This window comes from Salminus brasiliensis, chromosome 17 (genome assembly GCF_030463535.1).
Source record: "Salminus brasiliensis chromosome 17, fSalBra1.hap2, whole genome shotgun sequence".
Taxonomy (NCBI): domain Eukaryota; kingdom Metazoa; phylum Chordata; class Actinopteri; order Characiformes; family Bryconidae; genus Salminus; species Salminus brasiliensis.
Genome location: NC_132894.1, coordinates 24195214 through 24209692, shown reverse-complemented (window position 1 = coordinate 24209692; position 14479 = coordinate 24195214). Strand labels below are relative to the sequence as shown.

At 41.1% G+C, this 14479-nt stretch overlaps 1 protein-coding gene and 1 long non-coding RNA gene across 2 annotated transcripts; both read left to right on the top strand.

The window, feature by feature from the left end:
• The first annotated feature begins 83 nt into the window (after positions 1-83).
• On the top strand, positions 84-3496 carry LOC140538024 (uncharacterized). The gene is made up of 2 exons (XR_011977698.1): positions 84-1299; positions 1468-3496. It is a non-coding gene; the product is annotated as an uncharacterized lncRNA (long non-coding RNA).
• A 6330-nt stretch (positions 3497-9826) lies between these two features.
• Positions 9827-13415, top strand: LOC140538545 (insulin gene enhancer protein isl-2b-like). Its single transcript, XM_072661142.1, has 7 exons — positions 9827-9845; positions 10193-10366; positions 10496-10685; positions 11456-11688; positions 12171-12454; positions 12883-13047; positions 13284-13415. Exons 1-7 carry the CDS (start codon positions 9827-9829, stop codon positions 13413-13415), a joined length of 1197 nt encoding a protein of 398 aa, XP_072517243.1.
• The last annotated feature ends 1064 nt before the right edge of the window (positions 13416-14479 follow it).

Sequence of the window (14479 nt, the reverse complement as noted above, 5' to 3'; positions counted from 1 at the left end):
TTATGTTGACAGTCATGTTTTGTTCTTGCTTTCCTGTGTTTGACTTCACGTTCTGTTGATGTGTTACACCTGTGGGCTGGAGCATTTAAGGAGGGCTAGCGCAAGCAGCCAGGGCCGAGAATTGACTTTAGTTAACTTCTATTAACTTCTGTCAACTCTTGGTAGCGCTGGTTATCTCAGGTCAACACTGGGTTGCATCTGGTGTCTCGTAGTGCTGGCATTCTTCCGTTGGGCTCTTCAACGGCCTCTGCTAATGTCAGCTAAACCTCCTCGGTCTAGGGACTCAAGTGTGGCTGCCGAACCGCTACTGCCTGCTCACCTTCGGTCATAGAGCACCGTAAGGAGTATCAGGGGCTTGTTCATGGGAGTGCGCTAAACTCTCCTCGCTTCGGTTGTGAAGCTCTCGTCAAGGAAGTCAGCTCTGGTGTGCGCTCTAGTTATCGCCTGTGTTCTGGTAAGCTAGCCCGGTCATTGTATCGATTCTGTTGTTTGGGTTCGGCAGCGGATCTCTCAGCTCCGGAGGTCCAGTAAGTCTCAAAAGCGCCTGACCCGCGCTGTCTCTCTGTTTCACGGTTTTCCCCGGGCACTGCCTGTAGGTTTAGGTTTTCTGTATCGTTCTGGCTCAGCCCAGGCATGCTAGCCTAGCCCTCGTCCCTCACCAGCCACAGGTGTGCTCTTTTGTTTTGCCCAGTATTGTTTGTCGCGTTTGGCTTTTGTTTATCGTTAACCCTGTTAGTCTGTTGCTGCTTTTTCCTTGTTTTCTGCCCTGTTTGAGTTAATAAACTCTCTTGCCTTGGTCCATCCCCTGCGAGTGTTCTCCCTCATTGTCTGACCCAGTGGATCATGACACATATGCTATGAGTAGCATTTTTTTTTTTTTTTTTTTCCTAGCCTTCCTTTGAATTGTATCCTTTCCTAAGACATGCAAAACAGGTTACTGTTGAATATGAAACTTCTCTTCTTTGTTGGCAAACCTGTGGCAGTTGTGGATGGAGTGGCTTTCTCCACAGCACATGCATGATTTCATAACTGTACAAATTTATCTCATGCATTTACGATTGTGATGATCATATGTTTTCATACATCTCTTTCACTTTTGTCTTCAGCCCTTCTCTGGCATCCGCCATATCACCCAAGTCTAGGTCAGAGCACTCACCCTTCAGTTTGGTTTGTGTAGCTCTAACTTGTGTATTCCAGCATGATTAATTTACTTTCCCTCTGAGAAGCCAAGAATTGAAGTTGTTTTGGTGGTAAACTTTCTCTCTTGTGAAGATTTCCTGGGTTAGTCTCTCTTTGAAGGTAGGCTCCGTCACTGCTGTATGGTTTATTTCTATTTTAGCATGACTATGACTTATGAGTCACTCTAATCTCTCCTGTTCAACATTAATTTTAACTGTTCACTTAATTTGGTCACTGGTAGAAAGAACTCACTTTGTTCACTTAACTCTACACACACTTTCTACACAGAGCTCTTTCTCACCTGGAGAAGCCCGGCAGCACTGTGAGGATCACTTTCTTTGATTTCTCCAGTGCTTTTAACACCATGCAGCCAGGGCTCCTAAAGGACAAGCTGGGAAATTGTGGAGTGCACAGTCACCTGTCGAACTGGATACTGGACTACCTCACCAACAGACCACAGTATGTGAGTGCACGGGATTGTGTCTCTGATATGGTGGTCAGCAGCACAGGAGCCCCTCAAGGAACGGTCTTGGCACCAATCCTCTTCACCCTGTACACTGCTGACTTCATGTACAGCTCACCGACCTGTCTCCTCCAGAAGTTCTCAGATGACTCTGCGATCGTCAGCCTCATAACTAATTAGGAGGACAGCGAGTACAGAGAACTGATCCTGGACTTTGTGGACTGGTGTCTGCAGAACCACCTTCAGATAAATGCAGGAAAGACCAAAGAACTGGTGGTGGATTTCCGCAGGTGCAGACACCCCCCTCCATCAGTGAACATCCAGGGTATGAACATTGAGAGTGTGGACTCTTATAAATACCTGGGTGTTCATCTGAACAACAAACTGGACTGGTCAGTTAACACTGATGCACTCTACAAGAAAGGCCAGAGCAGACTCTACCTACTGAGGAGATTGAGGTCCTTTGGAGTGCAGGGAGGACTTTCTTCAACAGTGTGGCATCTGCCGTCTTTTATGGAGTGGTCTGCTGGGGCAGTAGCATCTTGACGGCAGACAAGAAGAGACTGAACAAACTCATAAAGAGGGCCGGCTCTGTCCTGGGATGCTTCTTAGATCAGTGCAGGTGGTGGGAGACAGGAGGATGACAGCCAAGCTGGCATCCATGCTGGAGAACAGCTCCCACCCTATGCATGAGACTCTGGCAGCACTGGGCAGCTTCTTTAGTGACCGGCTGCTTTACCCCAAGTGTGGGAAGGAGCGGTATCGCAGGTCCTTCCTTCCTGCTGACGTCAGACTCCACAACCAGCACTGTTCCCAGCGGACTACATACACACACACTTAAACTACACTTAAAGGCAAGACACCACAATTTTGAGTTTACAGTTTCAGTTTTGCTACATTTGTCTTCAACCCTTCAATCTGCTCTTTATCACTCAGTGCTGCACTTTTAACATCTACCTAAACAGACAGTATTGTTTCTCCTTTCATATTTAAGACACTTCTAGACCGACTGGGTTTAACAGTCATCCTTCATCTAACAAAGATTCTAACAAAGTCAGTGAAGGACTATTGACAATCTTTTTCACCTGCTCTGTGCTTTTTCCTGTGCTGCAGTCATCCACTTTAATGCACTGGTAAATTGCTATAAGCATGTGCACAAGTAAGCAGATATATGATGTTTAACTTCCTTCTTAGATCTCCTTTCTATGTTACAGTCTCCTCTCACTGAAGGCATGGTAGCAAAATAAACTGTGCTTTTTTTTCATATGGTTATTTTCATGTTTATTTTCCCAAATGATTTGAACAAACACTGCAATTGGTGGTGTTTATGTTGCTCTCCTTTTGGTAAGCAAAGCAATATTCTAAATGAGATTTCCTTTTAATCTCTCATCTTAAATGTCTCATAGACAGTTACGTTTTGTTCAAAATCAGTCAGTGGCTATTGTCTCTTAGTTCTGAATTTTAAATCAAATCAAATTATTGTGACACATATGGATTAACTCTTTTGTATCTGCATCATTTCATCTGATTAGCTCATCGTTGCATCTCATAATTTTCTGTAATTGTTCTATATCATGGCACTTTTAACAGTCTGTCAGGAGAACGTTTCTCATTCATCACAAACTTTTTACTATGTACTGTTGCTCTCCTCTTTTCTCTTAAGGGAAAGAATTCAGATATTGGTGATCCTTTATTATAGTTTTTCTTAGTCGCTTTGGTGCATTTCTCACATACTATTAACATTTGCACAACTGTAAGTGTATTTCTCAAAACACTACAAACGGCGATGCCTACTTGATAAGTATTCATGTCAATAAAAGTCTGTCATCAAAATAAAAAAGTCTAGACACCATAGTCAAATGGCTTTGTCATGTTTTTATTGTAACAGTTCACTCTAAGTGTTTTCCTATGCAAAAAAAGTCATATTATGGTGACTTTAGCTCCAGAACATGCTTTATCAGGAGAGAGAGAAAGAGGGGAAAAAAACTATTTTTTTTATAAACTAACACCTTTTCATGTGTAACCTAATGCAGTTTGGACTACATATTGTATAGTATAAACTGCCATTTAAGTAACCAGTTTACAGCACTGTACATTAGAGTAAGCAAAGAACACAAATGCATTAATTTCATTTCTCCTGGGCACTGAGCGATTGAAACAGATTCAATATTCCCAAAGATATTTTGGTCCCCTATGACAGTGTATCTCTCTTGACCTTAGGGCATTGTTGGCAATCATCATTGCACAAATGGCTTCCTCTTGTTGCAGAGTAAAAAAGGCCCTCGTCCACTTCTGCAAGGTTTTTTTGCAATCCTATGTGGTGCAGAGTAAAATTACAGTAATGTACAGTAACATGAGATATAACCTTATTACTTTAGTTAACAGTGCTTCCCACTTGTAAAATCCTGCAGTAAGGTACCATACTGTAAATATTTTTACTGTAACACTACTTTACACTACAATACAGTAAATCTGTGGTAGCATGAGACGGACTCTACAACCCACACAAGTGGCTCAGGTAGTGCAGCTCATCCAGGATGGCACATTAATGCGAGCTGTGGCAAGAAGGTTTGCTGTCTGTCAGCGTAGTGTCCAGAGGCTGGAGGTGCTACCAGGAGATGTGGAGGAAGCCTTAGGAGGGCAGCAGCAGCAGGACCGCGACCTCCGCCTTTGTGCAAGGAGAAACAGGAGTCAAGTCAAGTCAAGTCAGGTTTATTTGTATAGCGCATTTTACAACTGTTGTCGTCACAAAGCAGCTTTACATAAATAGTGATTAATAAAAGACAGAGACAAAGAAGAAAGAAGAAATAACGTAAGACATGATGAATCAAAGACCCCCAGTGAGCAAGCCAACGCCGACAGTGGCAAGGAAAAACTCCCTCAGAGCTGGAGGAAGAAACCTTGGGAGGAACCAAGACTCACAAGGGGGACCTATCCTCCTCTGGTCAGAACTAATTAAACATTAATGATAAAAATTACCAAACCAGATACAACAGATAGTTAAAAATGGTTTTAACATGGTCACTAAGCAGTGGTAGGCGTGTGAGCCGCTGGTCTTCTATGGGTCTTGGTGGTGGGTCGGGGGGGCTGCTGGTTGGACCGGTAGGTGGCAGCTGGTTTGACGAAGGTAGAGGGGACCTTAGCGGGCAATCTTCCAGCAGGTCAGGCTGGGAGGCCATTTACTCAGAGAAGGTAAAAAGAGAGGGTTAATTCAGAGAGGAATTTTATGGAGAGCAGAGAATGTTGGGCAGTATCAAATTGTGTCTGACGACTTCGGCAGGTCTGACTATAACAGCCTAATTAAAAGGAGAGAGCCAGAAGATAACACGGACACGGGAGCACCCTGAAAACGCCTGCATTTATCTGCTCCACCGTCAACAAACCTGAGTGATCGCGTGTAAGCAGCAAGACGACAGCTCCAGCATCTCAGTGTACTTCAATTCCCTGGGTCCGCGAACCCCAGGACCTGCAACCTTTATCTAAAAAACATTAATTACCAAAAGCTAAACTAAGCTAAACAGATGAGTTTTCAGCTTGGATTTAAAGATTGAAACTGTGTCTGAGTCCCGAACATTATCTGGAAGGTTATTCCAGAGTTGGGGGGCTTTATAAGAAAAGGCTCTTCCCCCTGATGAGGTTTTCTGAATTTTGGGAACGAGTAAGAGGCCAGCACCCTGAGATCTAAGTAGTCTTGATGGTTCGTAATATGTAATAAGATCCCACAGGTACTCAGGAGCGAGGCCATGTAGGGTTTTATATGTTAATAGAAGAATTTTGTGATCAATACGGGATTTAACTGGGAGCCAATGAAGTGCTGATAGAGATAAGGAGTTTCTTAGTTTGGCAATGTTCCTAAGCTGCATAAAGGCTGTCCTACTAATATTGGCTATATGCTGCTCAAATGATAAATCTGAGTCAAATATGACGCCAAGATTTTTAGCTGCTAAACTAGGAATAATGGAAGCATCAGCCAAGTCTAACATTAAGTCGGATAGTTTATTTCTAGTGTCTTTTGGACCTAAAAGGAGAACCTCGGTTTTGTCACTGTTGAGGAGAAGGAAGTTATGTGACATCCAGAGTTTTATATCCTTTACACAGTCCTCCATTTTCTGTAATCAAAATTTATCATCAGGGTTAGCTGATATATAGAGCTGTGTGTCATCTGCATAAAAATAGAATTTAACATCATGTCTGCTTATAACTGAGCCCAGTGGTAACATGTATAATGTAAATAGTAGCAGTCCTAAAACAAGCCTTTAGGAACTCCATATCTTACTTCTATGTAATTTAAAGATCTTTACGAACTGATAGCGTCTCGTTAGATATGATTTAAACCACGATAGGGCTGTTCCTGTGATTCCAACCATTTTCTCTAATCTTTCTAGTAATATAATATGATCTATTGTATCAAAGGCTGCACTAAGGTCTAGTAGGGCTAATAAAGATACATAGAGGCAAGAAGGAGATCATTTGTAATCTTCACTAGGGCTGTCTCTGTGCTGTGATTGGGTCTAAATCCAGACTGGACTTTGTCATACATGTCATTCTTACTCAGGTATAAGCAGAGTTGTTGGGCCACAGCTTTTTCTAATATCTTGGATACGAATGTTAAGTTGGAGATGGGTCTGTAATTAGACAATACACTGGGGTGAAGGTTTGGTTTCTTGATTAAAGGCTTTATGACTGCTATTTTAAGGGTTTGGGGTACATGCCTGAGGCTAAAGGATGAGTTTACTATTGTTAAAAGAGGTCTGATTATGATTGGGAGTATTTCTTTTAGCAATTTAGAGGGAATTGGGTCGAGTGGACAGGTTGCACAATTTGATGAGGAAATAATTTTTTCTAGTTGGTAGAAGGCTTCCAGCCTTTGTTCTACAACTAAGTTATGTTCTAAAACAGCTACATCAGGTGACGGCCATGTTTGATTTAATAAGCAGGGTTGGATTTGTTGTCTAATATTTTCTATTTTATTATTAAAATAGTTCATAAAAACATGACTAGTTAAAGATGTTGGGATCTGGGTTTGAGTATCTGCCTGGCTTTTAGTAAGTTTAGAGATCACACTAAAAAGAACTCTGGGATTGTTTTTGTTTTTCTCGATCAGTGAGGCCAAATATGCTGATCAAGCTTTAATGAGTGCCTTTCTATATTGACTAAGGCTGTCCTTCCACGCAGAGTGGAACACCTCTAGTTTGGTTGTCCTCCATTTACGCTCTAGTTTCCGCACTGTTTGTTTTCAGGTACGAGTTTGATCACTGTACCACGGTGCGAGCCTTTTTTTCCTTGTCATTTTACTTTTAAACGGTGCTACTTTGTCTATGGTTGATCGTAGGGTATTTTCTTGATTGTTTGTTAATTTGACGAGCTCCATGGCAGCCCTCCATGTGCTCGCCAGAGGTAGCCTGACTGCCATTAGGTACCGAGATGAGATCCTCAGACCCCTTGTGAGACCAAGGGTGCTGGTGCGGTTGGCCCTGGGTTCCTCCTAATGCAGGACAATGCTAGACCTCATGTGGCTGGAGTGTGTCAGCAGTTCTTACAAGATGAAGGCATTGAAGCTTTGGACTGGCCCGCCTGTTCCCCAGACCTGAATCTGATTGAGTACATCTGGGACATCATGTCTCGCTCTATCCACCAACATCACGTTGCACCACAGACTGTCCAGGAGTTGGCGGATGCTTTAGTCCAGGTCTGGGAGGAGATCCTCATCAGGAGCATGCCCAGGTGTTGTAGGGAGGTCATACAGGCACATGGAGGCCACACACAATACTGAGCCTCATTTTGACTTGTTTTAAGGACAATACATCAAAGTTGGATTTGTTTGAGCAGTGTATATGCTTGCCAATTGAGGGTTCATGGGATTCAGCTCTGAGTGACCGTGGAGAAGTGGCTTATAATGATACAACTAATGCTGCAAACACTCATCAGTGAAAGCTGAGGTTCACCTAAGAGAAATTTGGGAGACATTTTCAGGAAAAAAATAAAAATAAATGCATAAGATTTGCTTTGACTGATTTTGACAACTAGTTCAACATTTTTGTATGTAATGATTCAAGCAATTAAATAAGAACTAATAGTTTAATAGGGAATGTTCAGCATTCACAAGTATAGTTCAGTTTGACTGACATGCCAAGCAAATGATAATGTTTAAAACTGCAGAGAATTGTATGCATGTCCAAAAGCATTTGCAATTTATTGGAAGGAATTACTATGCTACTATGCTACTATGATGTGCACAAAATACTGCATCTTGTGGAGTTTAAATTAACAGTTATGAGAATTTTCATTCTGATCAAAGAAATGCACCAAAGCAATTGAGAAACTGTAATAGAATATTCACATGTTGTAATTCTTAAATATTTTTCCTTTACCTTTTATGTTACACCTTTAATTCAGCTGCTGTTGTTGCCAGCCAAAATACACAGAAAAGGGGATGTAATTTTATCTGCAGAATGGTGAGATGCATGCCCTTGCAGGAATTTCTGCGAACAGAGAGCACTGTTATTTTTGAAAACTGAAATGATCATCTTGTCTTTTAAATTAAATTAGAATTCTGTTAGAGCTTTGCTTGTGAGTTACATCTGGTACATGGTAAAGTCACTTGTGTTGAAATGCATTCATTGTCATGGCTTTCTCTTGCTCTTTCAGACCAGGTTGTGGTTCTGCATCTCTGAAGTTTCTGCAGTCTTGCAAAAAGTAAATATTTCCATATATATATGAATGATTTGGTAATCAGAAATGAAATTAGAATCTATCAAACAGGAAAACAAGTCCTGTCACAGCTTTTGTGCAACTGTTACATTTGCCTTTGATTAAGAAAGAGAGAGAGATAAAAACAAAGTACAGTATCTCCTGACCATCAGAGATCCAAAGCAGAGAGGGATTCTGACCAAGTACCGGCTCAGTGACCACAGCCTGGTTATAGAACTGCACTTCCTCTTCCAATGGCCAAAATTCAGCACAGTACAAGATCATTTTATCATCAGGTTTAAACAGCTTATCCCAAACTACTAAATACTTCTGGAATTGGAAAAATTTGAGATAATTCTGGGAATTCCTGAGAAACAGTGGGTAACACCTCCCTCACTGTAATTACCTAATAGTAATTACCGCAGCTCTTTTTCATTCAGTTTAATTATTAGTATTGTGTGTATAGATACAGTTGAGGAAAGTTGATCCCCCAATGATTTTGAAAGTTTGTACTCTGACAAATAATTAAACAGTCTATGATTTTTATGAAAGATGTGAGAGATGGAATATCAAAAAGAAAATCTAGAAAATGAAATAATATTTAAATACAAAATAATTTGCATTTCATTAAGGGAACTAAGTATTTGATCCTCTAAAAACCATGACTAATGTTGGCTCCCACAGATCACTGACACACCCTAATCCCAGTGAAGTCATTACCTGCATGAGAGACACCTGTCCCAAATAGTCACCTGTGCAAAAGGCCATCTGCCAAGAGACTCAGTGACACTCCAACATCTCCACTATGGGCAAGACTAAAGAGCTGTCTAAAGATGTCAGGGTCAAATTGTTGACCTACACAAGGCTGGAATGGGCTACAAAACCATAAGTAAGAAGCTGGATGAGAAGGTGACAACTTTTGGTGCAATTATTTGGAAGTGGAAGAAGTACAACATTACTGTCAATCGACCTGGGGCAGTGGGGCAGTGGTGGCTCAGCGGTTAGAGCGCCGGGATATCGATAACAGGGTTGTGGGTTCGATTCCCGGGCTCGGCAAGTTGCCACTGTTGGGTCCTTGAGCAAGGCCCTTTACCCTCTCTGCTCCCCGGGCGCTGGAGTTGGCTGCCCACCGCTCTGGGTGTGTGTGTGGCGATACAAAATCAATATTGAGAGACAGAGAATGAGAGAAAAAGTCATTCTATCCATAATAATAATATACCCTATAAAATCAGTATCATCATTTGTTGGTCCTTAAAAGATTAGCCTGTTTTTTTTCTATCAGTAAACTTTCTCTCTCTCGCTCTCTCTCTCTCGCTCTCTATCTCCATCTATCTATCTATCTATGTCTTTCTCTGTCTTACACACACACACACACACACACACGCACAGTCACTCTCACTTTCTCTCACGCACACACTTTGTAGTTAAACATGTTGTAGCTGTTTTTAATAAATTGAAATTAGTACGTTCAAAAACGTGCTGATATTTTCTACAATGTTGCTGCGCAAGTTTCGTACTTTAAGGAACAACTTTCATCGGTGTTTGATGCGTTGAAAACGATGTGCGGTTGATTTACTAAATATAAAAAAGAAACACAATACACGTACTCCTTATCGTGCCCAGCGCGCATCATCTCATCAGTCTTTAAGGATTTCTGTTGCCTGGTTTTAAAGCGTGACGTCATATATTGAGCGGGAAAGATTAGTTTGCCTCCTTTCGTGTTCCGAAAAGTCCGCCTTCCCCGCTTGGATTGGCTAGTGGTAGGAGCGACTGCTCTAGCCAGTCGTAGACTTGACTAGATCCTTTGGAATTAGAATAGAGCTTGGCACGAGTTTGTGAGTAAAAATAACTGCCAAATAGTGGCGCGGGAGGGAGGGAATACAGGTGGTGAAAAAGGTTGGACCCTCTCTATCCAGTTGTCAGAAAGCCAGGGGCGCCCTGTCAGGTTCTGTACGCGTTCATATCAGCTGTTCTACATAGTGGATATAATACTCAGCTCCCCTTTTCTGGATACCATGGAAGATCATTTCAAAAGTAAGTGAAATATGCGAAAACACGCAGAATGTTGTTTTTGGGAATGTTTCACTTGCTGTGGACTTATTTAAATTGAATTGTTCTCTGTTCTTAGTGATGGCGTGTGCGTGTTTGTGTTTTCGTGCACAGAGATGTCTGGGTTGGCCATGTGCGTCGGCTGCGGAAATCAGATCCACGATCCGTTCATCCTACGGGTCTCCCCTGATCTGAAGTGGCACGCGGCCTGCCTGAAATGCGTTGAGTGCAGCCAGTACTTGGACGAGACGTGCACGTGTTTTGTGCGCGAGGGTAAAACGTACTGCAAGAGAGATTATGTAAGGTAGTTTTTTTTTTTATCAAATTTTAAAGCTGAAGTTTAGGCCTGCACTAAAAACAGGTTTACTTCTTTTATAAAATATATAGACACTGCAATTGCATTTACTGTTGAGGTAATAATGACCATATATGCTGACTATACTCTATTTGACAGGAGAGGAATGTATGACATAATTAAATTTGATTTTATAAAACAATAATTATACCACCTGCTGCATACGTATAATTACATACGACAAACGAAACCCGTCTGTACCCGCCCACTCAGATAATATTGATAATTGCACTCTTGACAAATTTGGTCTTCGAAATGTTTTTGTTGCACATTTAAACATGTAAATGCACTAAATCTGTGCTGTGAATTTACATACTTCTAGCCACGTCAAGTTTTTATTTGTATTGCGCATTTTACAACACGATGACGCAAGGCAGCTCGACGGGAATTCGTAAAATAAGACAAAAAAGAAACAAACTCAGAAAACCTAAAGCAAGCAAAGGGCGACAGTGGCGAATAATTCTGTGTTAATCACGATTTAAATGTTATCAATAATTATTACAATAATCACTGTATTTTAGTTTACTTTTTTGTTTGCCAACAATCTAGTGGATACTAGATTGTTGGCAAACAAAAAGTAAACTAAAATACAGTGATTATTGTAATATATTTCATTCATGTGCATCCACTTGACACGTTCAAATTATGAACCAATTTTCCAGTACAGTCAGTACGTGGTTTTGCACATATTTAACACATATATGTATTCTCTCTTACAGACTGTTCGGAATAAAATGTGCCAAATGTGGGTTGGGTTTCAGTAGCAGTGATCTGGTTATGAGGACTGGGAACAATATTTACCACATCAAGTGTTTCCGCTGCTCCACGTGCGGCCGCCTGCTCCTGCCGGGTGAAGAGTTCACGGTGCGTAAGGAGGCGTTGCTGTGCAGAGGAGACCACGGGCCCGACAACATGTTCAGACCCGGACACAGCAGAGCATTTCACATGGCAGGTCAGCATCACTGTACCACCTTGATTATAAATAGAACATAATATATATGGGTATTTTAGTTGACGCACAGTGTTTTGAATATGAAGGGTTGTAATTAGTATTTGCGTCAATACCATATAAAGGATGTAGCTGTAGACATTTAGTTAATTAAGTTTGAATTAATTCAAACTTAATTAACTAAATTAATTAACTTAATTAACTAATTAACTTGCTCGAAACCTTTGAAACTATGAAAACTGCATTTTACAAAAAATGATGATGCAGACAACATATTAAATAAGTTTGTACTAATACAACAGATAATGTAAAACCACTTTGTGAACTACAAGAACATTTTTAATACATTAGTTATTTATTAACAACAAAAAACAGCAATGGTACTTCTTTTATTATTGATCTTGGTGTTGATAATAAAGCAGTGTAATTACTAAGACATTACTGAATCAAGGCTATTAGCCTCAATAGTTTATCTTTTTCCTCAGCTGTGCCAGTGTCGGTTCGGCAGGTGCAACACCGAAGTCACGCGATCAAATCTTCGGAGAAGACCACTCGCGTGCGCACAGTACTCAATGAAAAGCAGCTACACACCCTGCGAACCTGCTATAACGCAAACCCGCGGCCAGACGCGCTGATGAAGGAGCAGCTGGTGGAGATGACCGGCTTGAGTCCGCGAGTTATCCGCGTCTGGTTCCAAAACAAGCGATGCAAGGACAAGAAGAGATCCATCCTGATGAAGCAGCTGCAGCAGCAGCACGAAGATACTGCTGTAAGCTTCAGACCAAAACGCAAGCGCTTTACAGCGAGTTTTAAAGCTGTGCCCCTGATGCTAAGTGAGCGACCTCACACATTATATACTGAGAGGAAGTGAACTGTGTGTATTTGGTTTGATTTTGGTGCGGATATAGGGTAGAACTATCGAAGATGATTTGTGAAACAAAGTGTCTTGCAAAACATTTCGCTCTTGATCGAAAGGCGAACACATTTGACATTATTTTGCCGAGTTTATTTTGTTTACTTACTTTAAGTGAGGTTAGTTGGTTTTTTAAACCATAACTGATTTCCAATCAGTTTTGTTGATTTACAATAAGAATAAATAATCAAGCAAGAAAATGTTATCAATTTAGTTTTCTTTTCACTAAAAGTGCACATGTTCTAGAGCTTAGTGGTCTTATTTGAATGTTTTTTGTGGTTTAGAATCTTCAAGCTCTGGCGGCCACTGCGCTGGTTGCGGTCAGTCCGATCGGGCATAACCCCTCATTGGTGCGTCATGCGATAGAGATGCAGAATTACACGCCCTGGAAAGCTCTAAGTGAATTCGTACTGTACAGTGATCTGGAGCAGCCCACCTTTCAGCAACTGGCGAGTAAAAAAAAATCTTCGGCATATACGACACACACATATACACACACGCACAAATATAGCTTGTTTAAATGCAACGTTCAGATTTTACACTGTTGCATTATTTTGAAACGGTTTTCCTATTTAATATGTGTTTTATATCATCATTGGTTCTTCCTAAAATTATATTTATGCTGTATGTCCTTTAGAAAACAATGTATGTAAAGTTGATTTAGAGGGGACTCTCTTACCTGCAGGTCTCCTTCTCGGAGTCAGGTTCTTTAGAAAACTCTTCGGGCAGTGACGTCATCTCTCTGTCCTTGCAACTGCCGGACACTCCAAACAGCATGGTGCCCAGCCCAGTCGAAACAAGAGTGGCCAAAATATGATATGGATGCATAACAGGGCCTAATTACTGACGAATTGTGTTAAATCAAAAATGACATTTACTAGTCTTAATTCTGTGTGTGCAAATGTGTATTTGTTTCTAAAGTGGAATGGGTCCTGTGACAAAGATATATTAAAAATACTAGACATTATTATTGTGGTTATTATTGTTGTCCTCTTTTAATTCTATAAAACACACTAACAAAACACACACACACACACACACACATATATATATACATATATATATATATATATATATATATATACACAGTGGGGGGGGGGAGTATTTAGTCAGTCACCAATTGTGCAAGTTCTCCCACTTAAAAAGATGAGAGAGCCCTGTAATTGACATCATAGGTAGACTTCAACTATGAGAGACAAAATGAGAAAACAAAAATCAGAAAATCACATTGTCTGATTTTTAAAGAATTTATTTGCAAATAATGGTGGAAAATAAGTATTTGGTCAATAACAAAAGTTCATCTCAATACTTTGTTTTATATTCTTGTTGGCAATCACAGAGGTCAAACGTTTTCTGTAAGTCTGCACAAGGTTGGCACACACCGTTGCTGGTATGTTGGCCCATTCCTCCATGCAGATCTCCTCTAGAGCAGTGATGTTTTGGGGCTGTCGACGGGCAACACAGACTTTCAACTCCCTCTAAAGGTATTCTATGGGGTTGAGATCTGGAGACTGGCTAGGCCACTCCAGGACCATGAAATGCTTCTTACAAAGCCACTCCTTTGTTGCCCTGGCAGTGTGCTTGGGATCATTGTCATGCTAAAAGACTCAGCCATGTTTCATCTTCAATGCCCTTGCTGATGGAAGGAGGTTTGCACTTAAAATCTCACAATACATGTCCCCATTCATTATTTCATGTACACGGACCAGTCGTCCTAGTCCCTTTGCAGAGAAACAGCCCCAAAGCATGATGTTGCCACCCCCATGCTCCACAGTTGGTATGGTGTTCTTTGGATGCAACTCAGCATTCACTCTCCACCAAACAGTTCTACTTTGGTTTACTAGAGAGCATTTGGATGTTCCGGAAGAGTATTGGGAGAAT

Excerpts from the sequence above, each read along its gene's own strand:
- LOC140538545 (XM_072661142.1), top strand. Across the intron at positions 11,689-12,170 it reads CAGAGCATTTCACATGGCAG|CTGTGCCAGTGTCGGTTCGG; the intron begins GTCAGCATCACT and ends CTTTTTCCTCAG. Across the intron at positions 13,048-13,283 it reads AGCCCACCTTTCAGCAACTG|GTCTCCTTCTCGGAGTCAGG; the intron begins GCGAGTAAAAAA and ends TCTTACCTGCAG.